General features: G+C 36.6%; 3 protein-coding genes, 1 long non-coding RNA gene, 1 other non-coding gene and 1 pseudogene across 7 annotated transcripts; 3 read left to right on the top strand and 3 right to left on the bottom strand.

Moving 5' to 3' along the window:
- Nucleotides 1-6,135: 6,135 nt before the first annotated feature.
- Nucleotides 6,136-8,163, bottom strand: LOC125575430. Its single transcript, XR_007323848.1, has 2 exons — nucleotides 7,992-8,163; nucleotides 6,136-7,818 (listed from the first exon to the last, which is right to left on the bottom strand). It is a non-coding gene; the product is annotated as an uncharacterized LOC125575430 (long non-coding RNA).
- A 719-nt stretch (nucleotides 8,164-8,882) lies between these two features.
- LOC125575380 lies at nucleotides 8,883-11,713 on the top strand. Of its 3 annotated transcripts, XM_048758401.1 has the most exons (5): nucleotides 8,903-8,986; nucleotides 9,143-9,244; nucleotides 9,768-11,084; nucleotides 11,166-11,270; nucleotides 11,422-11,713. In XM_048758401.1, exons 3-5 carry the CDS (start codon nucleotides 11,025-11,027, stop codon nucleotides 11,644-11,646), a joined length of 390 nt encoding a protein of 129 aa, XP_048614358.1. In that variant the 5' UTR covers nucleotides 8,903-8,986; nucleotides 9,143-9,244; nucleotides 9,768-11,024; the 3' UTR covers nucleotides 11,647-11,713. The 3 variants fall into 3 exon arrangements, 1 of the variants encoding a protein (XP_048614358.1); XR_007323847.1 differs by having other exon boundaries at nucleotides 8,883-9,244; nucleotides 9,772-11,084; XR_007323846.1 differs by having other exon boundaries at nucleotides 8,883-10,906; nucleotides 11,000-11,084.
- On the top strand, nucleotides 9,147-9,262 carry LOC125588216. Its single transcript, XR_007324605.1, has one exon. It is a non-coding gene; the product is annotated as a small nucleolar RNA snoR113 (small nucleolar RNA).
- Nucleotides 11,714-14,356: 2,643 nt separating the features above from the next.
- LOC106373413 (glutathione S-transferase T3-like) lies at nucleotides 14,357-15,172 on the bottom strand. Its single transcript, XM_013813587.2, has one exon. The coding sequence runs from the start codon at nucleotides 15,170-15,172 to the stop codon at nucleotides 14,357-14,359; it is 816 nt and encodes a 271-aa protein (XP_013669041.2).
- Nucleotides 15,173-15,601: 429 nt separating this feature from the next.
- LOC106374608 (uncharacterized protein At4g04775-like) lies at nucleotides 15,602-16,285 on the bottom strand. Its single transcript, XM_022703615.2, has one exon. It carries the CDS (start codon nucleotides 16,215-16,217, stop codon nucleotides 15,645-15,647), a length of 573 nt encoding a protein of 190 aa, XP_022559336.2. The 5' UTR covers nucleotides 16,218-16,285; the 3' UTR covers nucleotides 15,602-15,644.
- A 987-nt stretch (nucleotides 16,286-17,272) lies between these two features.
- LOC106376398 lies at nucleotides 17,273-25,817 on the top strand (annotated as a pseudogene).
- Nucleotides 25,818-26,171: the final 354 nt, after the last annotated feature.

The raw sequence follows: 26,171 nt of genomic DNA, 5'->3' as shown, positions 1-26,171 counted from the left end.
AAAAATAAAGTGAGATATGTTTGATCATGTGACAATGATGCGACCTTTTTACGAAGTCACTGCCCACTATGATATTCAGAAAACATGTTTATAGTATTGAAATGCATCATCAACAAAATCTGTAACGATCGTCTACTCGAAGGAGAACTTCTCAATTGTATTTTTTTGTCTTGTTATGATTTTTCCCACTGGATTTTTCAAAAAATGTTTTTTAACGAGACAACTGAACGTTTAGTGCAGAAAACACTAATGATACTGGCATCCAAGAGGGTGTGTTACAAAAGTCAATACTTTACGTATTGTCTTTGAAGTGAATCCCATAAACATTAATGTTGACAGTTATATTTTTTGGATCTTCTCTCTATATAAAGAGATGTATTTGATTCACTTTGATACACATGAACACGAGTAATATTAAGGAAATATTATTGATGAACGAAATAGTGCCACCAACTCCACAAGACCATAGTATTGAGGAACCTCAAGTCTTAAGCCTGGGTAATATATGCATGATAGACAGGTCATGGACATCTACATCATAGTTCAGCGGATGTGGATGGGTTTGGATGGATAGCTTGGGGAAGGTTCAACTTATGGGAACACGAAATTGTATTTGGCGAGAGTGTGCCTTGCATTTAGAAGTGGAAGCACTGCAATGGGCGATGGAGCGTATGCTTCAGCACTCGACATGTCAGAGTTTGGAACGGACTGCAAGGATTTGATTGCCATGATTAGGGTGCCTCATGATTGGCCAAACTTTGCAAAAAAATTGGAGTGGATAGAGATTCTGCAGATCCGGACTTCAAGATTATTCATGTTCCACGAGCGCAAAATCAGATTTTAGACTCTTTAGCTATAGGACTGTGAGGTCTTTCTATAGAAAACTTTATTTTATTGGTTATTCCATTCCGATCTAGTTACCTAGACCACCTCAAGTCTGAGTAATAATAAGGTGGTATTCTTCTTCTCTTTTATTATTATTTTTTCTATTCAAACTTTTTTATCACTTACGTATAAATAAATGCACTAGTAATCAATAAATAAATCCCTTATATATTAATCATGGAGCATTACAACATATTTTCGTAGCAATGTGTCATCACGAGAATGATTCTTAGAATTGTTAAAAAAATAAGTTGGTCCATATAAACATATAATATGTTTTTTTATTAAACTAACTATCAAATTAATTAGTAGTGTACAAAAAAATATTTTTTCTTTCCTTAAATAAAAGCTACGGAATTACCTAATATGGTTAACATATATATGACAAATCCCTTTTTTATTATTTGAGGAGCATTGTAGAGAACTAACATTTACTTTATGTGTTTATTACAAGTGTGTCATTTCCTACGTGTCAACACCACAAGCTCTCTCACATCATATATTCAAAAACTCATTGTTCTCTAGACTAATTACAAAAATTGACATTGATCATTAGATTATAATTTGGGTATATACTATAAGTTTATTGAATATTGACTAACAACATAATTAACCTTGACACCCTTGCGTTTAATGCTTACAACGCGTTCATTTTTAAACGGTTTCATCTTTAAATACAGAAAGATTTCATTGCCATACGCAGAGATTCTTGATTGTTTATTTCATTATCATTCATCATATAGCATGACTACATATATATATTTTAATCGTGCTTGATGCCGTCCCATGATGATAAGTGGGAAATGAAATCCCTTGTGTACGTATGATTGCAACTCTTCTCCGTATTATTGCAAGATACCAATCACAATCGCATAGCGGCAAATTAAGAAAAACTTGCAAGCAAACTCTTACTTAAAAAATGTATTGTAGTCGTGTTTATAATTCACATTAGTAATAATACGGTTAATTAGATTTCATTATTTTTCATATGGGGTTTTAAAATATATTAAAGTTCTTTTTATGGCATCTTAGCACTTGGAATTGGTTCTTTTTATGGCAACTTAAACGATCCAATATATTATATTTTAAAAAGCAGGATTGTAGTTTCATATCCCCTCCTTTGCACGTTAACCATGTTTATCATTTCCATAATTATCAATGCAATATACTATTGGAGATCATTTTATGGTAGTTTAGTGTAAATGAATTCGATTAAAGGCAACACAATTAAATACATTACCGTTTAGTTTTTTCCATAATTCATGATTCAAATATGTCATTATTGTAACATTAAATATATGAATCAAATTTGGGTAACTATGACCACTCATACAAGAAGCAATTTTAAAATATTGAATTGATCATCACGCTAAATATACATTGAATGTAATATACTCCTACAAATGCTATTAGTCAATCATAGCAACAATCAATTTGATTATAGGCAAGTCAATTGCCCGTTTGATTAGTAAACTGTTCCCTTCACTTTATTCCTGAATATTTTTAATTGCAAAAGAGGAAATCCTATATATAACGTGGTTATAGAAAATCTTCAGAGATGTTATCATTCTCTGTGATACTGCCTTACTTGGAAAAGCATAGAAATTAGTATATTAATATAGGATAGTCTTCGTTTCGAGAGCTTAAATTATGGCATATAGGTAGCTTTCATTTATTGATATATATTATCATTCCTTTGTTGACTATTTCATTAATGACCTAAGAGTATTGGTACCTATACGGAGATCGTTTATGCTTCAACACTACCATACAATCTGAAATCATGTGTTGTTTCCAAGATTGAACCGATCAATGATTGTAACTACATTTGTCTAGCCAACTTCCATTGGATCATTCGTGGTCTTTCTCATCCAAAGTTTTGTGTTGGCATGTTTTTGATATTTTGTCTGTGTATAAACTCATTTTGTTACTAAAATATACACTATTTATATTCTTTTTTAACATGGAGTTATATTTTATTTCAGTATGATTATATTCTTTTTAATATGGAGTTATATTTTATTTCAGTATGAAATTGTTGCCTTTTACTGATAACAAGTATTTATTTTAAGTTCACTATTGTCTTTCAAATGTTCAAGTATCAGTTTTATTCTCCATGAGATTGTTATTAAATTTCAGATTGTATGGTAAAAGAAAAAAAATAAATTAAAAACATTTTTAAAAAATAAAAGATAAATTAAAAGAGGCTCATATGTATTTTGAGTCATAATCAGTATCAAGGTTCAATAATGGGCCTCTTTTACAAATTTGTATATTCAAATTATTTATTTTTTTCTATTTTTCTTTCCAAACTAATATTATTTACTTCAATTTATTTTTATTCTTTTACAACTTTATGTACTCCAGAACCAGTATAATTTTAATAAAATATAACAATACAACTTTGATAATAGGAAAATTACTGTTTCTCGACCATAATAAGATTATTGTTACCCGGATATTCCAGTAAACTTTTTTTGACTGAAAAATCTAGTTTAACTTTTAATTCCAAATTGTTTTTCTTTGAATTAATGTATAATATGCCACTTTTTCTTTTAACCTTTTTCAGTAGCTATAGATTAAAAATTATAATCTCTTTTAATCCATTCACCCCGCGCAGGATGCGGGTCATCACCTAGTAATGATTATGAATAATACATATTTGATAACAATTTTTCTAACCTCTCTCTGTTTTATTTAATTTTATACTATTAAAAGAAATTCAACAATCACATTAAGCATATAATAAAAAAATATAATATTTTTCTTATATGTTATATTTTAAATTTTAAAAAACAACTATAAATTACTAAAAATGGTAAAAATCCCACATTGAAAATTTTGTGATCAATGGTTTAATTTTCTTTTGTTCAAGCAAGATACAAATGATCATATATCGTAGGGTGGACGTTTGGATACAAGTTTCGGTTCGTATCAGATATTTCAGTATAAAGGTATAAAACCCATTCGTGTATTTCTACATTTCGAGTCGGGTTCGAGTATTTTATGTTCGGGTTCAGATATTTTGGGTTGGGTTCGGATATTTAAATTTTGAAGAAAAAATAAATAAATTATTCATTGTTTAAGTTTTTTTGTATTTAAAATATATTTTAACTTAACCGGTTTTCTAATTTTTAAAAGAGTAAACTATTAATAGTTCAGAAAGACACTAATTTAGTAGTTGTTTTGAAATTTTAGATGCAACTTTTGTTAATGCAAGAAACAAGAGCTTGATATGTATTTTAAGTGAGTAGCAAATGATTTTGTCCATAATTATATGTATATTATCTAATTTTGAGCAGTAAACATTATTAATACAAATATTTTGAATAAAATGAGAGAAATAAACTAGAAATATAGGGTTAAATATACTTATGTTTGGTTATCTTCGGATATCCATTCGGGTTCGGATATTACCCATTCGGTTTCAGATATTACCCACACTGGTGAAATAAGTAATTTGTTTTGTTGTTCTTGAATTAGATGATTTTTAGACCGAGCTGGTGAATACATACTAGACAGACATTTATATTTCGAATCTGCACTTATATTCTATAACAACTTGATATATTAGATTTGAACACTAACCTTTTAATATAGTTTGCCGGTGGTTTTTTTTCAAAATTTTGATTCTTAAATATGTATCTGAAGTGAAACTAATTTTTACAGATGTCTATTTTTATAAATTGACACTTATGTAAATCACTGAATTCATAGAAGAAGTTAAAAAATAAACTTAACTCATATCAATGAAACAAATACGGGAACGAAAGCACAATTTTATAGCGGTAGAAAATGGAATCATTTATGGAAAGTAAATAGTAAACAAATCGAGAGCAGAAAACCTAATCCATTTTCGTCATTATACAATCGATATTGCCTATTTGGTTTTATTGATTTGTGTCAGACGCAAAAGTTAATTTTCTTTTGTGCATATGAAGTCTTAAAAATAATTAAAATAAGATGTAATACGTTAATTATTCAACAACGATAATATATTTCAGAGACCAACATTTGTATTCATCATTTTATAATCGATAAAATTTGTAGTGTTGTAAAACTATTTAATAAATAAACATTATTATAAAAACTTACTTCGCACATGCGCGCGGATTATCATCTAGTGTATAATGAAGCGTATTATAATCATAACATAAACTCTTTATCTAGTATTTTGGCTTTGCGGTTTATTATATACTAGTGGTATTCCGGCGCTACGCGCCGGGTTCGTATGTTTTATTTTTACATGAATTTATAATTCATTTTATAGTTTTACTAAAGAAAATATGTTAAAATATGAAAATGAAAATATGTTGAAAGAAAATAATATTTTTTTTGGATTCATTTGATAGTGGTTCAATTACGTCTTGATTTCTTGGATATGTTGTGGTAATGTTTGTTTCAATTTATATAACATGCTATGGATTATTGGTATTCTATTAGTCAGGAAAAATTTATTGGTATTCTATTATACAAGATGGGTAAACATAATTTTAGATTAAATGATAGTAGTATAATGTTTAATTTTTACATAAATTCTGTATATATTTTTAATATCATATATACCTGATGAATTTTCATAGTTTTCTTGTAATAAAATAACACTACATAATAATGAACCGTTAAACCAGAATTTATCTATATAAAAAAAAGATATGTTGGAGCTTTATGTTGCCATTATTGTCTTGTTGAATTTGACTTAGCAATGCTCTCATCTAAAGTGTTTTTATACTGCTTGTGTAGTTTATTTCGCTAAATTTGTTCGTCTGATGCAAGTATGACTAAGGTTCTTAAGCAAAAAAAAAAAAAAGTATGACAGAGGTTGGAGAAAAGAAAACTTCATATCACCATTATTAATCAAAACTTTATCTTTACGGTACTATGCGTCTTCTGCGCGTGTTTGTGGACTTTAAAAAAAAATATTGTGTCTGTGTCTGATTACTTCAATATGTTACGAAGTATATGCAGGTACGGCCGTTTGCTAACACGGTTGTGGGAGAGTAATATCTTTATTTTTGGCTACATCTTGAACGGTCATAAGGTTTGAAATGTTGTGCTCGCGGTGGAGTGATAAGTTGTTTGTTATATGTTGCTGAGATTTGATTTATTTGCAGGTTTGTGAATTTGTGTTTTCGGGTATGCGCCTAGCTCCGTAATTTGACCTTGTTAAAGGTAAACTTTTTATGTTTACTCGATGTTGACCACTTTTAATACAGAAAAGCTTTGTAAGCGCTCTGAAAAAGAGGTAGATGGCATGTGTAACCCTCATATCTTATCTCCAGCCAATCTAAACGATAGCAAGGATCTCCTCATTTGTATGTATTAATAACACTTCTTGCATTGTTTTTTTATGGTTGTTCGTATTGGATACATAGTTTTTGTGTTTTCTTTTAATTCGGAGTATAATACGTGTGTATTCCCATCAAGCACATCTGATTTTTGTTTGTTCTCCTCCCAGCCAAGTCTATCCAAATAAGTGTTCTCTTCGTTAATCTTTCCAGTGCAGAGCATGAGAAGACCGTAGAGATATGTTGCGCAGGTCTGGTTAAATATAGCGCAGGGGTTAAATACTATGATTTGCCCAATGCAATTTTTTTTACCCTATAATTATTAATATTGAAAAAAGAAATAAAAGAAAAAATTTAATTTCTTTTTTTGTTTAAACTTTTAATTTATTATAGTTTATAATTTATTTTATATGTAGATACATGTATTTTGATATAATGATGTATAAAATATCAAAATATAAAATAAAATAATTAATTAAAATAATTTATTTGTAAAATAAAAATAGAAACATTAGGAGAATGTCATATTGTTCTAGAATAGATATAAATAATTTGTATACTTTGAAAAATTGAAAATTATGATTTGAAATAAAGATTTTTATTCATTATATTCTTGAAAAGTGTCTGGTTTTTGTTAATAGAACCCCCTAAATTTTCTAAGTCCTGCTCTGAGCCTTGTCGATGTTTTTATACAGAAAGTACTCGTCCATGCCTACAATGTACTGAGCTCCAGGTTTGTTGTGGATGAGGCATGTCTTCATAAATGAACTTTTCTGCCTGGTTGTCCGCGTATTTGATGTTTGGCTAGCTCCATCAGGTTCAAGCTTTCTGTAAACACATCGATTTTAATGATTTCTTATCACCTTGTGTATACATTAGCTTAGATCGCAGCGTAAGGCTTCTGCAACACGTGACATGAAGCTGAAGGTGTACAGTGCGGTGTTGCTTGTGTTCATGTTGTCAGTAGAAGCCAAAGGTGTAGCCTGGAAGGCTGGTAGTAAGCCTGAGATAACAACAAAGTGGAATTTAGAGTGCTCCGGACAGGCGTATAAATGCAGCAGGACGTTGTGTTGGGGAGAGAGGTTGAGAATACTGTTTTCTTACTTTCGTTATCAGATTGAGTGATGACTTGTTCGTGTTGGTTATGTGGCTGAATTCCCATATCTGAATAACAAAAAAAAAGTAAATGGTTATGTGGTGTTTAGAATGTGTTCTCTCAGGAAATAAGTGTAATGATTATTTAAGAGAAAATGGGCCTTGGTCAACTCGGTAATGCTGTCTTATACGCCGATGTTCCTTCCTAATTTGACGGGCAAGCTAGCCTGAAACATGTGAATCGGTGAACTGTGAGTTTTTGTTTATGAGAAGAGGACGTGACCATCAATAACTAAATAACGCAACATTTACTTTATCTCTTCTTCCCCTATCATCTATTGTAGGGTGGATAGTGAGATAGTCAGGGTGTAACCAAGGCCTCATTTATCACATAGTGTTTTAGACAAATAATTTAGGGTCAAAGATGAGCTTTGTTGTGAAGTTGAACTCATATAGCGTCACCTGAAGGTTCTTCCCATTAACTCGTCTAGGAATTCTGGCAGTGGTCTCTCATGGGCTTTCTCAGCATATGTGTCCTGAGTATGTGATCCTAATATATAAGAAAACATGTATATTTATCAGGGCACTCATGGTTTAAACTATATTTAAAACAGAGCTATTACATGTATATGTGCTATCTCTGTAGCAAGACGGATAAAACTTATATCTATTTCTAGACTTAGAAAAAAACAAAATAAAATGTAAGGTCAAGTACCTTCGTACCTTTTCATCAAGCAAAACCAAGTACACACCCATAAGATCACCCCCCTTCTTGACATTCCTTGCTTCCCAGGAACGTAAAACATGGGTGACAACAGTCTTACGATGCCGGCTTGCCTTCAACTCACCGGAAAGAACCTGTGGATTCGTCATAGTTATAACTGCTGAGTTAGAGAGAGATAATATGGTACGAAAAGAAAGAACGACAATAAAATGGAAACAACTTTTTGTGGATCTATATATATACAAACTTTTAGTATTGTAGAAGAGGGACGATGTGATATAGAGTTGAAGACGAAGCAGTGGGAGCCATTGCAGACTTCAAATCTTTCCGAAGGAGATGAGAGGTCACCGTTGTTGTAGGATGTTTTTGCAAGGAGAAGATCTGAATAAATTAGGTGGCTCAATGAGATTTGGCAAGTTCATCCTCACTATTTATAGTATCAATTCCTCAGAAGTTGAAAAGAGATTAAGGAAGGGGAAATTAAAGATAACGTAGTGGGAGAGATGGTAGTGGGAGAGATGGGTTGAAGAAATTAATGGTGAAGCGTAATGACTTGGTTTCGGTGTTGAGGTAATGCGTTATGTTAATGGCGATTCAATGTTTAGGATTGACGGATACGACGAAGAAGATGATTCTTGTCGACTGAAGTGTTGGGCCGACAACATCTATTTTAAGGCCCAGTTTAAGGAATCACTGATTGAAGAAAAAACATTCTCTTCAAAAAAAAAAGGGACGCGTGAACAAAAGAAATAGCTAGTCGCGAGCCGCCAAATGTCTAAAAACGCTCAATTTTCTTTAGTGACGTGGAAGGTTGTGAGCAGAAGACAAACCAACTTTATATGTATAAGATAAGATAATAACTTTAAAATTTCTGTAGGCCCATTAAATGGGTTTATATAGACCGGCTCTGCTCCAGAAAACATAAAGAGGCCACCAGCATACGACCCAAGACAATTAGGTTTTTCATATCTCGCTCCTTTCTAGTTGTCAACTGGTGTGTAAGAAGAATGTAGCCGTCTCTATCTTTTCTTACGTTTAATGAGGGATTTTTTGTTATGTATTTTCTCCCGCATTATATATTCTTTGTTCTGTGATTTGGAATTTATGATATAATTGTGAAAGTTTTCGTCTTAATATTTTTTCAATAAAGAAAGTGGCGATGATGAAAAAAAGGCCGGACTTACGGCTGCTACCACTCTCTTACGGCTGTTTAAGTGGGTGTTGTAGTAGAATGATGCTAAAGTTTCCAAAGGTTACTTCGCTGAGCCTCCTCTCTTCTCTTTCTGAAAATTATTAGCCCATTTTTATTCTTCCGTAGTTTTTTTTTCTAAATCAAAAGCAAAAATGCTTGATGAAATTATTATTGAATATTATACTTGTTTTATACAACATAATAAGTCTGACTAATTTACTTGAGTCGAGGCCATGTAATATGTTCTTCTCGATCTTAATCAAAGCAATCTGATAATTAAAAAGCTCGAGCTGGGGAAAATCTTTTTCGGTTACTCGGGTTCATTCTTGTGGGTTTTGGCCTCTGTTGTTGATGATATCGTCATTGATTCTTATCTAGTTAAATAAATATTCCACTATTCACTTTAAGTGTTACCAATCATGAATCACAGAAACAAAGTCTAATGGCTATCTTAATGGTGTTATGTTTTTAATTGTAGCCTTTTTCTCAGATGTATTTGATTTTGAGATTTTTTTTATAGGTTTAGAACTTGAATTTCTGATGTTTTGCAGTAACGAATCCTTTTACTTGTGTTTGCTTTTAGACAGCATTTTTGCCGGCCTGTGACTGACCGAGTGCAGAAGCCGTACTTCGGCTTTAGCTCAAAAGATGGGGTCTAATCACTGGACTGAGGATACCTTATGACTGCGTGTCTCGTCATGGTTTTAAAAGTTGTAGTTACCTTGGTTGCTGTTTACATGACTTGAACAGAGGCTCATATTTATGATGAAAGATGCGTCAACAACGGTGGAAATTACAGGGCGAGGAGTTGCGCTCGTTGGTTTGTTGTTCTGTGTCTATGGTAGCTTATCACTTGTCTAATGCACCTCGTTACTTCGAGAACTATAGCTGAAAAATACTAGATGAAGAGTGTTAGTGAATGTTACATGTAAAGCCAAAAGCCTTTAGGCTTTTAATTTCTTTTGCTTGTTCATTTCAGGATTTATGGGTTTTGTTGTGTTGATTACGTGTAGGACATTTGGTTGGTCATGACTCATTTCTTATGTTCGGCCTTTGGTCTGCCACTGATACGTGTCTCTGACAGTGGCGCACAGTTTCACCAATGTGTCGACTATTCTGCATTTCTGCTTATCTCCTCTGCATGATGCATCTGTTGTTACTTGTTGGTTGTTACACTGTTCAATAATGCACAAATCTTGATCTCTGTTAGAGCATGTTTATTGGGGTATCTTAAGTGTGGCTCTTAGTATAATGAGTAATTAAATTAAAAGGAAAATAGCCATTTATCTAAGAGGCGGGTCTTAATTAAGGGCTGCAAGAAACGCTTCTTATGAGACAGGTGTTTGAAAGGAAAAAAAAAAGTTGAACCCGACGAAGAATCTGGTTCTTCTCTATCGTTGAATCTCTCTGGCACCAATCGTCGCAGGAAGGCTGTATGATCAAGCTTTGATCGGTATCTTCTGCCTTCCATGGCCAACGAAGTCGAGTGCTTCCTCTTCTCCTCCGTCGACCTAGATTCCGAAGACGATCCGCCGCGATTCTTCCTCCTTCTTCCCTCTCTCTCGCCTCCGTGACTCACATCTTCTCCCATAAGAAGTCAATCAAGTCTATGTTTAATCCTTACTCTTTTATACTTATCTTCACAAAGCTTTGGGCTTAAACTCTATCTCTTTCGGTTACATCAACTGAGTTTTTTTCATAGAACTGTGTTCTTCTTCCCAGGTGGGTTTTCTGGGTTATGAGCTTTCGATTATGAATATTTAGTGTTATTATTCAAAGTGTTGTTTTATCCTCACCAATCACACTATTGTTCAGGGTTTTGTTCGTCTGGTTGAACACTATGAAGAACGTTGAGATTTTTATGATCTTTCTCTCCTTAAACGCTGCCTTATATCTAGTGGTAAGTTCAAAGCTCGAGTCTTTCGATCACTAAAACATTTCTGAGATGCTTCTAAAGTTTATTGATTTGATTCGTGTGAAGTCTGCTGATCCACCAACGTGGCCTGCGGATTCGGGAGGGAAGTGTAGTGTTTCTGATGATTGGGAGGGAGAGTTTTTCCCTGAGATCCCTCATATTAAGTACGAGGTAAGCAATCATAACCATGATAGGGACTTTTGAGTAGTGATTCAGCTTGGAGATTTATTTGCATGTGTAGATTGATTTGGTTGTTGATGAATTGTTTCAGGGATGATTCAGTTTTGTTTAGTTTTTGACCATTTATTTGCGTATGGAACAGATAATCTATCACGGCAAAAAGGATGAGCTGCAGACGGATCAGTGGCCTGCACAGCGGTGTATTGGAGTGGCCTTGAGTGTGGCTGCGGGATTGCTTGGAGCTTGTTTCCCTGGGACTGGTGCTAGGATCGTTGCTTTAGTTGGAGGACCATGCTCTGAGGGACCAGGCACGGTAACTCCATTTTGTTTATCTCCCCTTTTTTGTATAGGAAGCTCTTGTTTATGACTTCAGAAATGACGATATAAACTGGTGTATCTTCTTAACAATAATCTCAAAACTACACTTTCTTATCTTTGATCAAAAAGAAAAAAAATTAATAATTTTTTTTAAGAACTCTTAGCTTAAGAAACTACCATTGGAAGACCAAAATTAAGTGTTTCTTAACATAAATTCTTAACTTAAATTTATTACTAAAATAATGACTAAGAACCCACTTAAGAATTATTGCAATAGAGCATCCACAATGGGTGGATTCCCCCCCCCCCCAGCATCCACAATGGGTGGATTCCCCCCCCCCCCCAAAGAATCCTTAGGCTTTTTTTATTAATTTTTTTTTTTTTAAATAGTTAAGGATTCGAACCAAAAGAGTGTCTACAATGGTGATCCCCAATTTGAAGTCCTTAGAATAAAATTTTTTTTAAAAAAAAGTGAATTTTTAATTTATCAATTTTATTGCATAATTAAATTAAAAAATACAATAATTAAAAATAAAGATACAACAATTATTAATCTTCATCACCAAATTTGTTCCAAATATTTTGAATTAGATCATTTTTCAATTGGTCATGCATATGCCTATCACGAAGATCATTCCGATTGGGAAACATATTATTCAGATTTGTAGGCCTATCGGTTTCCACCTGTGAATTTCTGGTGACGTCTCTTTCTTCAAATTCATATATATCGATACGAGTGTATCCATCTCGTTCATCTTCGACTATCATATTGTGTAGTATGATACATGTTCTCGCAATCTTCCCTGTCTTTTCTTTATCCAATGTTTTTACCGGGTTTCTCACTATCGCAAATCGAGCTTGCAATACTCCAAAAGCCCGCTCCACATCTTTTCGGGTTGCTTCTTGAACTTTAGCAAATAACTCTTGTTGAGGAGTTTGAGGGAGGGTGATAGATTGGATAAATGTTGACCATTTTGGATATATACCGTCTGTGAGGTAGTACGCCAACTTATACATGTGTCCGTTGACCATGTACTTTACCCTCGGAGCTCGACCTTCTAAAATGTCATCAAAAACAGGAGACCGATCGAGGACATTAATATCGTTTAAGGTACCTGGAGGACCGAAGAAAGCGTGTCATATCCAAAGATCGTGTGAAGCTACAGCCTCTAAGACAATTGTCGGTTTTTCTGATCCAAGTGCGTTCTGTCCTTTCCAAGCGTTGGGCAGTTTTTCCACTCCCAAGGCATACAGTCAATGCTCCCGACCATCCCAGGAAACCCGCGTTTCTCTCCAATATCGAGTAGTCGTTGAAGATAATCCGGTGTGGGTCGTCGTAAATACTCATCTCCAAATAACTGTATAATTTCGTCAGTGAAATTATGTAAACACGAAAGTGCTGTGGTCTCACCAAGTCGGAGATATTCGTCAACCGTGTCAGCCGCAGTACCATAAGCAAGCAGACGAATTGCCGCCGTACATTTTTGTAGTGCAGAAAGACCGAACCTCCCGGTTGCATCTCTTCTTTGCTGAAAGAATGGAAAGCAGTCTGATAGGGCATGAACAAGACGCAAGAATAATTCCTTATTCATACGGAAACGACGTCTGAATAAATGAGACGAGAATGTCGCATCTTCGCTGAAGTAGTCATTCCATAAGCGGGCCTCTCCTCCTTCGCGGGGTCGTTCTACATAAGCATGTGTCCTTTGCGGTATGGTTTCGCCCTCCACTATGTCGTTGTATGTTTCTTCAACGATTTCGTCGAAAAGTTCGTCTACTCTTTCTTCAAGTCCATCGGATGATGACATTTTAGGTTTTCCTCCTTTTTAAAACAAAATATTTAGTTGAGTTTTTTCAAACAAAATATTTTTTTGGTTATAGATCATAAAAATTTACCAAATTTAAAAAAGAATATTCATTTTCTCATTATATTGTCATCTTATTGCAATTTTCATTTTTTTTTGAAATTATAGATCATAAAAATTTACCAAATTTAAAAAAGAATATTCATTTTCTCATTACACTGTCATCTTATTGCAATTTTCATTTTTTTTGGGGTTATAGATCATAAAAATTTACCAAATTTAAAAAAAAATATTCATTTTCTCATTACCTTTTCATCTTACTTGCAATTTTCATTTTTCTTTTTGGATAAAAGATCTTAAAAATTTACCAAATTTTAATCTTATATGGTATTAGTTCATAAAATACATTTTCCAATCATCTTATTTCCAATTTGTTTGAAATTGTAACATCTCCCTTATATAAGTTTTAAAACTAACAATTTTTTTGAAATTGTAACATCTCCCTTATCTAAGTTTTAAAACTAAGTGTAGTTTCAACTAAACAAGAGGATACACAAGTTCAAAACATAATCAGAATATTACCTAAACAGAAGTGGTTCTTGTAGTGGTATGAACCGATTACAAGTGCAGGCAAGCAAAATATTACAACCTCTCCGAGAAACACTATTTTTGGAGGCAAGATTTAAACAAGAGGAAACAAGTTCTGAGGAAAAAGGAAACAACCTCTCCGAGATACATAGCTAAAGACTACATTGAGTACTACTTATAATACATAAAGTGAGGGAAAAGAACCCGTGACTTCCTTCACATGAGCTACAGACCGCCAAATGCACCCGTGACTTCCTTCACATGCCTACTCAGATATACCTGACATCAAATAAGACAACGGTTAGTAAAGTTCAAAAGCAAAATGGTACTGAAAACATAAACAATACCTCAAACAAGATTAATACATCAAAGCATTTCAGACATTAGTTTCATTTTAAGACTTGTTTCCATCTCAGTTAAAGGCTCTTTTTTCGCGAGTAAACGAACAAGAATCTTAGCTCTAGAGAGTTTTTCTTTGACTTCTAAAACCCCCTGAAGCTTTCCCAACTCCTCCTCTCTACCACTTTTCTTCTTCTTACTACCAACTTTGGCAGCCTTTACCCCGGGAGGTCTACCCTCTGGTTCTCCGACTTGCTCTTCTTCTCTATCAACCTCCAACACTTGTTTGCGCTTTTCCTTTCCACCGTCCTTAGGCTCATAGGAAGAGCACCATTTCTGGTCATGCCTAAGCTCCCTCCAGCAGTGATCCATGGAGAACTTGTACTCGTTATTACTGAAGAAGATGTCTAAGGCAGCTTTCATCACATCATCATCATTTTGGCCACTTCTCTGCTCCCTCAGAGCCGCGTCATAGCATCCAGCGAACTTGGATACGTCAGTGTTGATCCTACCCCACCTCTGCTTGCAAGAGGTAACCTCTCTCGGTACTGTCCCAACCAGCTGCGGGCTTGCGTTGTAGTAATATACAATCCGCTTCCAGAAAGCACCAGCTTTCTGCTCATTGCTGACGACGGGATCCTTACTGGTGTTAAGCCAAGCGCCAATAAGGATCTTATCCTCCTTCGGAGACCACTTCCTCCTGACACCAGACTCGACAACAGGCTCGACAACAGACTCACTAGGACCTTGGCTACCGAACCAAAAAGTTTCAGGTGAATCAACATCCACTGGAGTCTGAGATTGACTAAACAGTAGGTTCATATAACTAGTGTCCTTTTCCATCTTAATAGATTGGTTTGTGTCACTCTAATAGCAACACAGAGACTTAAGTAGACGCCCTTAAACTATGAGACCTAACTAGTTGCATTTAATTTTTAAAAACGGAGCAGTTAGGAAGGTAGAAAGCTAACTAGTTGCATTGAACACCAATCAAATCAGACTAATACGCATTTGTAAAGTACAAAAACATTTAAAACAATCAACTCTGAAGCGGTAGGAAGGTAGAAACCAAACACCTAGCATTTACGCAATCAACTACAACTGACATCTTTTTCGGGTTTTATTTTTAATTAAACAACTACAACTAAAGCATTTACGCAAGACCAACTACAACTACAACTAACATATATGTTTTTAATTATTCAAAGAAAAGAGAGTAGGAGGTAGTACTAAACGTACCTAATTATACAGACGCTTTCGAGCTTTATGACAGTCTGGTTTACTTCTTTGAAGCTCTTCCTGCAAAAACATTTGATCAAACAGTCAAAAGTTTTACTAAGTAGAATGAACAACAACCAAAAGCACAAGACAGATACTTACCACTCAGGAACATAGCAGCCAAACCTATGAAAACTAATGCGGACACCATTACACAAAGTGCCAATGCAAAGGCATTTGTAGTCTCTGATTTCTTCTTTAGCTCACACAAGGTCTTCTGTAGCTTAAGCAGCTTCTGGTCACACTCAAAAGCTTGATCTTTGAGCTGCCTGAGATGTCTCTGAAACTCACTCATCTCCTCCATTAAAGCCACATCCCACCATTTCCATATGTGGCAGTCCCCATCATCGACATTGGCACACGTGAAGTATCTTCTGTATGGATCTTTAGGTGTGTAAGAGCATTCGACAACAGGCTGAGCACCACAGTAGCATGCCGTCGGGATTCCATCATCAGCCTCTCGTTGAGGTGGGAACTGATCCGGCTCTGCATTGCAGTAGAGACTCTCAGCTTCATCCGCGTACAGCTTAGCTTCTGCTTCAAGAAGGGAGCTCATGTCTAGAGAGTTTGATGATGAAGAAGGCTGGGAGTAGCTATAATCTTGTCCCATTTTGGTTAACCTGAGACAAATGATGAACGAACATAGTTAAAAACAACAATAACTTAAACCGATAACAACATATGGTTTCAATAACAAGAACATAGTTAGAGCAACGAAATCAAGGAAGCAAACAACATATGGATTTAAAAAAATGACGAACCGATTGAAAGCGAACACATATCAATCTAAAAGGTTTTGAAACCGTTAAGAAAAAAGAGAAAATCCTCTTCCGTTTGATACCAAATTCATTTCGAAACCGTATAAGAAATAAGATAAAATCCGCTTCGGATTGAAACCAAAATCTTGTCAAAATCACGCCCATACTCGATCTAAACCCCAAATCGATTTAACCCCAAATTTTTTTGAAACCCTAATTTCAATCGTAAACCCAAATCGATTCGAAACCGTTCCCGAACCCTTAAATGAGAGGAAACAAGTTGAAAACTAGGCTAAATCGAACAAACATACAGGTTTAGGCTTCGATTTAGACGATTGGTTTCAATCGCCAAAATATCGCCTTTCGTCGAGCTCTCGATTTTTTTTTTAATCACGGTCGAGAATGACCAATTTTTTTAAACCAAACCCAAAAACAAACCGAGCCCGTCCCACTCAGATGTTGCCACGTAGCTAAGGATCAACTCCTTAAACTCCTTCCCGACGGTCCAATCTTTAGGTAAATTAACATAATTAATATTATTATATTACGCCTAACCTATGTATTTGTGCTAAGGATTGCTCGTGAACCCCGTTGCGGGTGGTCTTAGTTTCCTATTAACCTTGTAAACAAATTTGTTCATCTAGTCATATAGAAAAAGTTGACTTCTTCATAAACCAAATGTTTTTTTTTTTTTGCAAAACTTCCAATTTCATCAATAGGTGTGATATTAATATACACTTGAAGAATAAAAAACGTGCAACTGATCAACGATTATTGCTCGGAAAGAAATAAAATAGGATCTAATGATAATTATTAGCCGCTTCTGAAAAAAGAACACTCAAAGTAAGAGAGCCAAATCTCTGTCTGGTTATTCCCTCCTCTTCCTCTCTTAAGAAAGATAAAATTCATGGCTAGAGTCTCTCCACTCTCAAATCTCCTAAACCTAGATCTCTCAGGCTCCAAGAAAATCATCGCTGAATACATATGGTTCCATCATATCTCTTCTTTCTAATCATCTCTATGGGTTTTGTTACTAGACAACCATGCATGTCATATAGATTCTTCGACCTTTGCTTGCATGTCTCTGTTTACAAACATAATTGTTTTCTCACGTTACTCTGTTTTGGTAAGAACAGGATCGGTGGGTCTGGCATGGACATTAGAAGCAAAGGCAGAGTAATAATAATAGTAGTTTACACATCGTCTTAGTTTCCTTTATTAAAACAAAAAATAATTAATAACTTTCTGCTTTTTTTCTCTGACAGACGTTGCCAGGACCAGTAAGCGATCCATCTAAGCTTCCAAAATGGAATTACGATGGATCCAGTACCAATCAAGCCGCAGGAGATGACAGTGAAGTCATTCTTTAGTAATCTTCTTCTTCTTCATCACCCTTTTACATATTTCTATGCACATTGTTTAAAATAAAAATAAATTCAGAATAATTAAATAAAAAGACAAAAATAGCACTAAATCAAGTTTTTGTTCCCAAACTAGCACTCAAGGTCAAAAATCACAAAAATAACACTTAATGTTTTATCAAAAGTCACAAACTTAGAGTTTACAGTTAAAGGGTGGGGTTTAGGATTTAAGGTTTAGGGTTTAGGGTTTAGAGTTTAGGGTTTAGGGTTTAGGGTTTAGGGTTTAGGGTTTAGAAATGAAGTTTTGGGGATAAGATTTCAAATTTTGAAAAATAAAAAAATTAAAATTTTCAAAAGATAAAATACTATTTTGGTCATTTTAGTTTTTGAGTGCTATTTTTGTGATATAAACTTAGAAATGTGCTATTTTGGAGATTTGCCCGAATAATTATCCTAAAATGTATTTTATTTTGTTATTAAAAAGCCCTCAGGCGATATTCAAAGACCCGTTCGGGAAAGGGAACAACATTCTGGTAAAAGCTCATCTCAATTTTTAGCTAAAGATTCATCTGGTTGTGTGTGTACTTTGATTAATTAGTATATTTAAATTCAAAATTTCTTGAATATTACTACAAAACCAGGTGATGTGTGATGCTTACACACCTAAAGGAAATCCAATTCCGACCAACAATAGGAACAAAGCCGTGAAAATCTTCGATCATCCCAATGTGAAGGCTGAAGAGCCTTGGTGCTATTAAGGAACTTCTCCTATCGTTGAATGGTTTGTACAAAACCGGTTTTGAGCCGGTTAAGTTTTAACGTCTTTCAATTTAGTGTGAAACATACCGGTTTAGGAATAAATTTCGGTTTGATATTTTGATGTGTTATTTATTAGGTTTGGGATAGAGCAAGAATACACATTACTTCAAAAAGACGTCAAGTGGCCATTAGGTTGGCCTCTTGGTGGCTTTCCTGGTCCTCAGGTGAACTTATAAACTTCATACAATAAAGTCTAAATATCAAGAACATGGTTCTTAGTGTCTCGACTCTCCCTTTCTGTTGTATTCGATGAAAACAGGGACCGTACTATTGTGCGGTTGGTGCAGACAAAGCCTTTGGTCGTGACGTTGTGGATGCTCACTATAAAGCTTGTCTTTACGCCGGTTTAAGCATAGGTGCCAATGGTGAATTGATGCCTGGACAGTGGGAGTTTCAAATCAGTCCTACTGTTGGTATTGGTGCTGGTGATCAGTTATGGGTTGCTCGTTACATTCTCGAGGTGAATAAACCACCGATATATTGTTTCTTTGCACTAACTAGCATGTAGCATCGGTGTTTAATTTTTTTTCCCATGGATCATTATGTGTGTGTTTGGCAGAGGATCACTGAGATCTGCGGCGTGATTGTCTCATTCGATCCAAAACCAATCGAGGTGATTCAGGACTCTACTTTTTTTGTAGTTAATGGCATTGTTACCGATACGTTAACGCACTCGCTCACTTCTCTCTCTCTATCGCTCTCGTGTGATGTTGATTAAAGAGTAAAGAACTAAAGTACACACGAATTATAGAGTTCCCCACTTCAACTCCGGATACTTCTCTCTTCAGGATCGGTGTCCCGGAAATGCACTAGAGATTGATTGTTACAGAGAATTAGTTACAGCTCGTAACAGAAGAAAGAAGAAGACGACTACAGCTCAATCAACAAGTCCTTCTGAATGGGCTTCGACTTTCCTGACGCGGCCCGTCAAGCATCTTCGCATCACTAAGGCCCACTAGACCAATCTGACCGTTGACACTACTAGAAAACGAGAACCATTCTTCACAAACTCCACCTTGGTTCTTGTTTCTCTCTCTCAGCATCAGAACTTGATACTGATCTTGTGCACTCCTGATCCTGGTAACACTGTCACTTTCTCAATCACTGAGACTTCCCGAGCATAAGCTCCACCTTCAGTCAAACACCTGCTAACTTTTCCTGCACCGTTAGCCTTATCTGCCTCTGCATCATCTCTCTTTACTGAAACCTCCGAGACGATCCTGGCTCATGAAGCTTCACTTCAAGCTTCAGAAAATGTTCAGTGTCTTGACATGACCACTGAACTTCTCTCCTGGCAAAACTTTCGTAAGTGTATCCGCTGGATTCTCTGAAGTGTGAACCTTCAAGACTTTCACAAATCCATGTGCCACCAGCTCTCGTATAAAATTATACTTGACTCTAACATGCTTTGTGCATTCATGGAACATACTGTTCTTAGCCAAATAGATCGCACTCTGCGAGTCGCAGTAGATCTATGCTGCTTGCTGCTTGAACCCCAATTCTTCGCAGATTCCTTTCAACCACACCGCTTCTCTGCTCGACTCTGACAACGAAAAGTACTCAGCCTCTGTAGTAGATAACGCAACCACCTTTTGTAGACACGAACGCCAACTCACCGTGTTGCCTCCCACTGTAAATACAAAACCTGTAATTGACCTACTCCGATTACGATCTGATGCGTAGTCTGAATCACAATACCCTCTGACCTGAAAGTCTGATCCTTTTGTGAACAACAAACTCAAACCCGCAACTCCCTTAACGTAACGCAACATCCACTTCACCGCTGCCCAATGTTCTGTTCCAGGCTTACCCATGTACCTACTAACTAGTCCCAAACCATAAGCAAGATCCGGTCTCGAGCCTACCATAGCGTACATCAAGCTACCTACTGCGCTTGCATACGGAATATCCTCCATTTTCTTCATCTGACTTGCTTCTTCTGGCTTTGACACTGCCTTCAACTTGAATTGCGAACCAATCGGAGTCTGAACTGAACTTACACCTTGCATTCCAAAAGTCTTTAGGACCTGCTCCAGATACTTCTCTTGAGATAGCCTTAGTACTCCACTACTTCTGTCTCTCAGAATGTCCATACCAAGAATACGTCGAGCTGGACCTAAATCCTTCATCTCAAATTCCGTTCTCAGAATCTTCTTAAATAAATCAACCTCCATCTTGCTCTGTGACGCTATCAAGATATCGTCTACATAAAGCAGTAGATAAACTTTCGACTCTACTGTCTTCCCCTTCATGTATACACAGGGATCATATTGACTTCTAATATACTTCTTCTTTGTCATGAATTCATCAAAACGATGATTCCATTCACGTGGAGATTGCTTTAACCCGTAAAGCGCTTTCTTCAAGAGACATACCTTTTCTTCTTGACCCTTCTTCACGAAACCCTCAGGTTGTGACATATAGATCCTTTCTTGTAGAATCCCATGGAGAAATGCCGTTTTTACGTCCATCTGCTCCAGTTCCATGTTGAAGTTCACAACTGCTGACAGAAGCAGCCTGATAGACACGTGCTTAACAACTGGGGCAAACACCTCGTTGTAATCTATCCATTCAACTTGAGCAAAACCTTTTGCTACCAATCTACCTTTATTCCTTGGTTCTTCTACTCCTGGGATACCGGGCTTGTATTTGTAAACCCACTTGCAGCCTATTACTTTTTGGTCCTTCGGCTTGTCAGTTAATTCCCAAGTCTGGTTTACGTCATGTGATACCATTTCTTCACTCATCGCTCCGTTCCACAAGCTCCAATCCTTACTTCTTCTTGCTTCTTCATAGGATTTTGGCTCTTCAATCTCTATGGCCTCTGCACTTGCCAGAGCGTATGCTACAAGATCAGTATCGCCGAACTTCGATGGAGGCTTAATCTTCCTTCTGACTCTGTCTCTTGCCAGTATGTAGTTTGTCAAATCTTCACCTGCGTCATCAGTAGCCAACTCATCTTCCTCCTCTGAGTCACTGCTGTCTGAATGGTTTATTGGGTCCTTTAGCACACTAACTCCACCTCGAGCAGAAGACTCTCCTTCCGTTTTGTTTTCTGGTTCAAACTCCTCCAAAGTTTCTTTGAATGAAACTTTCTTCTTCGGGCTTGTTTGCTTCACAGTTTCAATTGTCACTTCTGTGACCTCTTCCCTTTGCTTGTAAAGCTTTTCCTCATTGAACACCACATCTTTGCTGATCACTACCTTTTCCTCGTCTAAGAGCCAGACCCTGTAACCCTTAGTACCAAGAGCATAGCCAAGAAGTACTCCCTTTGTCGCTCGAGGACTTATCTTATCAGCCACTGTATGGACATAGGAGACACATCCAAACCTTCTCAAATGCTCATATCTCGGTTCTGAACCTGACCACAGCTCTTCTGGAATCTCGAAGTTGATGGCTGAACCTGGTGATCTGTTGATGATATACACTGCTGTTGAAGCTGCCTCAGCCCAAAACTCTGCTCCTAACCCAGTTTCGTGTAACATACTTCTTACTTTATCCATTATTGTTCTGTTCATGCGCTCTGAGACTCCGTTCTGCTGAGGGGTATAAGGACATGTCTTGTGTCGCTTCACCCCTGTGTCTTTACAAACCTTATCAAACGAATTGTTGCAGAACTCGAGGCCGTTGTCAGTCCTTAGACACTTCAGTCTTCGTTGTGTCTGGTTTTCAACGAGTATCTTCCATTCCTCAAACTTCTGAAATGCCTCGTCCTTTGTTCTGAGAAAGTATATCCATACTTTTCTGGAGTAGTCGTCGATGAATGTCAGGAAGTATTTGCATCCTGAAAGGCTCGGAGTGACGTTTGGCGATCCCCACAGATCTGAGTTAACGTAGTCAAGTATTCCTTTTGTTGAATGCTTTGCTTTTGGAAAATTCAGCTTGTGAGATTTGCCCATCGCACATGCCTCACAGAACCCCAGAGTCTTCACCTCCTCCTTATTTAAGTAACCCTTTCTTGCAAGAGTCTCCATTGATGACTGGCTCATATGTGCCAAGCGTGAGTGCCATCTGTTTGTAATGTCGACTGCGTTGCAAGACTCCTTATCCATGTTTTCTCTGACTGACCCTTGAAGGTAATAGAGGCCTTGGTCATACTGACCTGTCAACACTCTCTGATCTCCTCTGAAAAAATCCACCCTGAAGCCTGCGCCAGTGTACTTGCATCCTGACTGTTCCAATTGACCAAAGGAGATCAAGTTTATTCCCATGTCTGGAATATATCTCACCTGACTGAGGGTTACTACCGTTCCATCTGGATTGTCAATAGTGATAGTGCCATGTCCTTTCACCACACAATGAGTATTATTACCCATGAGGACCTTGTTCCCTTCGAACTCTTCAAACTGTGATAAAACCTCCCGTCTGGGTGTAATATGGAATGTACACCCAGAGTCTAGCACCCATTCATCACTCTTTGCAAGTAAGCTTGCTGTCAAGGCTATGGAGGTAGGTAGCTTTGAAGCGACGTTTGCTGAAGTAGATGACTTGCTGTTATCTTGTCTACCCCTCTTTGGATAGTCGCGTTTCCAATGATTTTCATCTCCACAGATCCAACAAGCTTTTGGTCCAAACTTTGGTCTTGACTTTGATCTTCCTCTGTCATAATCTCTGCTCCTCCCTCGGCTGTTTGAATTTTGAGATCCCTTTCTTTCAGACCTCCCTCTGCTTTCCACATACAACCCTTCTGTTCCCTGCCTAGACTTGCTCTGAACTCCCTTTTCTCTCAGCTCTGCCTCCTTTGCGTAAGCCGATGAAACGACTTCATTCACTGTGAGTGTTTCCTTTCCAGTCCCATATTTCAGTGTGTGAACCAGAGGTTCATATGGCATTGGGAGGCTTGTAAGGAGTTGAATGGCTTGATCTTCATCACTCACCATGATCTTCAAGCTCGCCAGGTCTGCAATTAGCTTCAAGAAGGTGTCAAGGTTCTCCTCTATCAATTTTCTTTCTTCCATCTTGAAGCTTGCAAAGCTCTGCTTCAAGTATATCCGATTTGGAAGAGACTTCGTCTGGTAGTCCTGTTCCAGAGCTCTCCACATTCCCAAAGCCGTGGGCTCGTGCATTATCTTCCTTAGGATAGTATCACTCAGACACGTCCCCAATAGATTCTTGACCCTGATGTCTTTCTCAGCTGCTTTAGGATCCACCTTAGCTTCCTTAACATCTGAGTCATCTGACTTCTCTTCTGAAGTTGGCTCTGATTCTTCTTTCAGTACTGAACCTAGACCTTGAATCTCTAGCTGCCCCAACAGCTTATACTTCCATAATCCGAAGTCGCCCTTGCCGTCAAACTTATCCATCTGAAACTTCCCCGGCGTAGGATCCATGCTGACTCCACCTCAATCTGTTTGTCACCTGCAGATAACAATCAGATTTCAAAGGAATAAATCAGTAGCAATCTAATTCCAGATTCGGATCAATGCTCTTCTAGGAGAGAACTAGTTTTGGATGTTTATTATTATACGGTACTAGGCAAAATCGATCTAAATTCTTATCAAAGAAAAGGTAAGAGTCGCTCCCCTGGAGATCTTATAGATCGATCCCCGTCGAATCTTTCTTCCTTATCTCTTCGTCCTTCTTGCTCGCTTCCAGTTAGATCTAGATGATCTTGATTGCTTCTCGTTAGATCTGGATGATCTAACTGATCCTACTTCCTTCGCAAACCCTGAGTCGATCTAGTATCCTTCCCGGCGTAACCTGCGCTCTGATACCACTTGTTACCGATACGTTCTCGATCGCACTCGTTCACTTCTCTCTCTCTCTCTCGCTCTCGTGTGATGTTGATTAAAGAGTAAAGAACTAAAGTACACACACGAATTATAGAGTTCCCCACTTCAACTCCGGGTACTTCTCTCTTCAGGATCGGTGTCCCGGAAATGCACTAGAGATTGATTGTTACAGAGAATTAGTTACAGCTCGTAACAGAAGAAAGAAGAAGACGACTACAGCTCAATCAACAGCTCCGTCTTTTAAGTCCTTCTGAATGGGCTTCGACTTTCCTGACGCGGCCCGTCAAGCATCTTCGCATCACTAAGGCCCACTAGACCAATCTGACCGTTGACACTACTAGAAAACGAGAACCATTCTTCACAGGCATAATTTTTTTTTTGAGTTGAGGTTGTTTGATTAGGGTGATTGGAATGGAGCAGCAGCACATACAAACTTCAGCACAAAATGGATGAGGAAAGAAGGAGGGTTGGATTTGATAAAGAAAGCAATAGGGAAGCTTGAAGTGTGCATAAACAACACATTGCAGCTTATGGTGAAGGCAACGAGAGGCGTCTCACCGAGAACCATGAAACCGCAGACATCAACAAATTATCTTGGGTATGAGATCAAATTAATAGTATGTGGTATAGTGATATGTATATACAAGCTTCTTGATATGATTCGATTTGGTTGAGAGTAGGGAGTGGCGGATCGTGGAGCATCAGTGAGAGTGGGAAGGGATACGGAGAAGGAAGGAAAAGGGTACTTTTAGGATCGAAGGCCTTCCTCTAATATGGATCCTTATCTTTTTACCTCCATATTAGCTGAGACCACCATCCTTGGCTAAACTTTTTGTTGTTGTGTTGTTGCATGTGTTGTTTTTACTTCTTCATGTTTCGGTTGCGAATAATTCATGGGATGTTCTATGACATGTCCGTTTTTTTTTTCTTTCTACGGTTCTTGATCAAGCTTTTAATCTGAAGGGTATGTACTGATTCGATGGTATCGCCCTTATTATTAAAACAGAAGTATTTTAAAAAAGTAACCTTTATTTAGGATTATATTCACAATTTTACCATTTTTGCTGAGGTGTCATCACCGCACGCTTTGTCAACATCCATTTTTAATAGACCAACATTTATTAGAGGAATTACATAATATGCCATTGATGATTATATAATATAAGACAGATAAATAACATTAAAACACACATGACAATTTTTTAAAGAATGTCGTGTATTCATTCATATACCCACTCCATCTCTTGCATGCATGTAACCTTTTTTTTTTCTTCCATTGAAACGCCTGCGATAAAATAGAAAACAAACTTCACTGAGTAAGTGAGTAAGAAAACCATATGTAACTCATCTCTGCATTCTAATTTATTCACATTCTTATAAAGAAGATCCAGTGATTTAACTTGCGGCCAAATATGATTATCTTAAGAAAATCGAATGAACAGCATGGAAAAATATTCGTTTCAACATATAGTTCAGACATGAGTTTCTTAGAAATGTCCATTATATTGTTCCATTCTTCTTATGCGGCTGACACAGTAATAACCTAAACAAGTAAACATGATCATCCTAGAATGGTTATATATTTGTTTCAGCATAAATTGCAGACACACCAATATGTTCTAAATGTCCATTGTTCCATTATTCTAAAAACAGTGAGACAATAAATAACCTAAACATGATCAACGAACAAGATAGTAAGGTTTAATGTTCCGAGCAATATATCTTTAAGAACGAAAGCTATGTTGTATAATGTTCAATCTTTATTCATATAGCGTTCTAATATATCATGATGATCATTAGGAAGATCATCAAGTGTCCAAGATTTAACTAAATAGAAAGAGCATTGTTCCATTGTTTAAATTGGAGACACACGAACCACTAATATTAATGTTCA

Source organism: Brassica napus, chromosome C5 (genome assembly GCF_020379485.1).
Source record: "Brassica napus cultivar Da-Ae chromosome C5, Da-Ae, whole genome shotgun sequence".
NCBI lineage: Eukaryota > Viridiplantae > Streptophyta > Magnoliopsida > Brassicales > Brassicaceae > Brassica > Brassica napus.
Note: the sequence above shows the minus strand (reverse complement) of the source record. Positions and strands in the feature narration are given on the sequence as shown.

Bases quoted from the DNA above. Each gene is read 5' to 3' on its own strand.
- LOC106373413 (XM_013813587.2), bottom strand. From the start codon at position 15,172: ATGGAAAAGGACACTAGTTATATGAACCTACTGTTTAGTCAATCTCAG.
- LOC106374608 (XM_022703615.2), bottom strand. From the start codon at position 16,217: ATGGGACAAGATTATAGCTACTCCCAGCCTTCTTCATCATCAAACTCT.
- LOC125575380 (XM_048758401.1), top strand. From the start codon at position 11,025: ATGAAGAACGTTGAGATTTTTATGATCTTTCTCTCCTTAAACGCTGCC. The intron at 11,085-11,165 runs GTAAGTTCAAAG...ATTCGTGTGAAG, and splicing joins ACGCTGCCTTATATCTAGTG to TCTGCTGATCCACCAACGTG. The intron at 11,271-11,421 runs GTAAGCAATCAT...CGTATGGAACAG, and splicing joins TCCCTCATATTAAGTACGAG to ATAATCTATCACGGCAAAAA.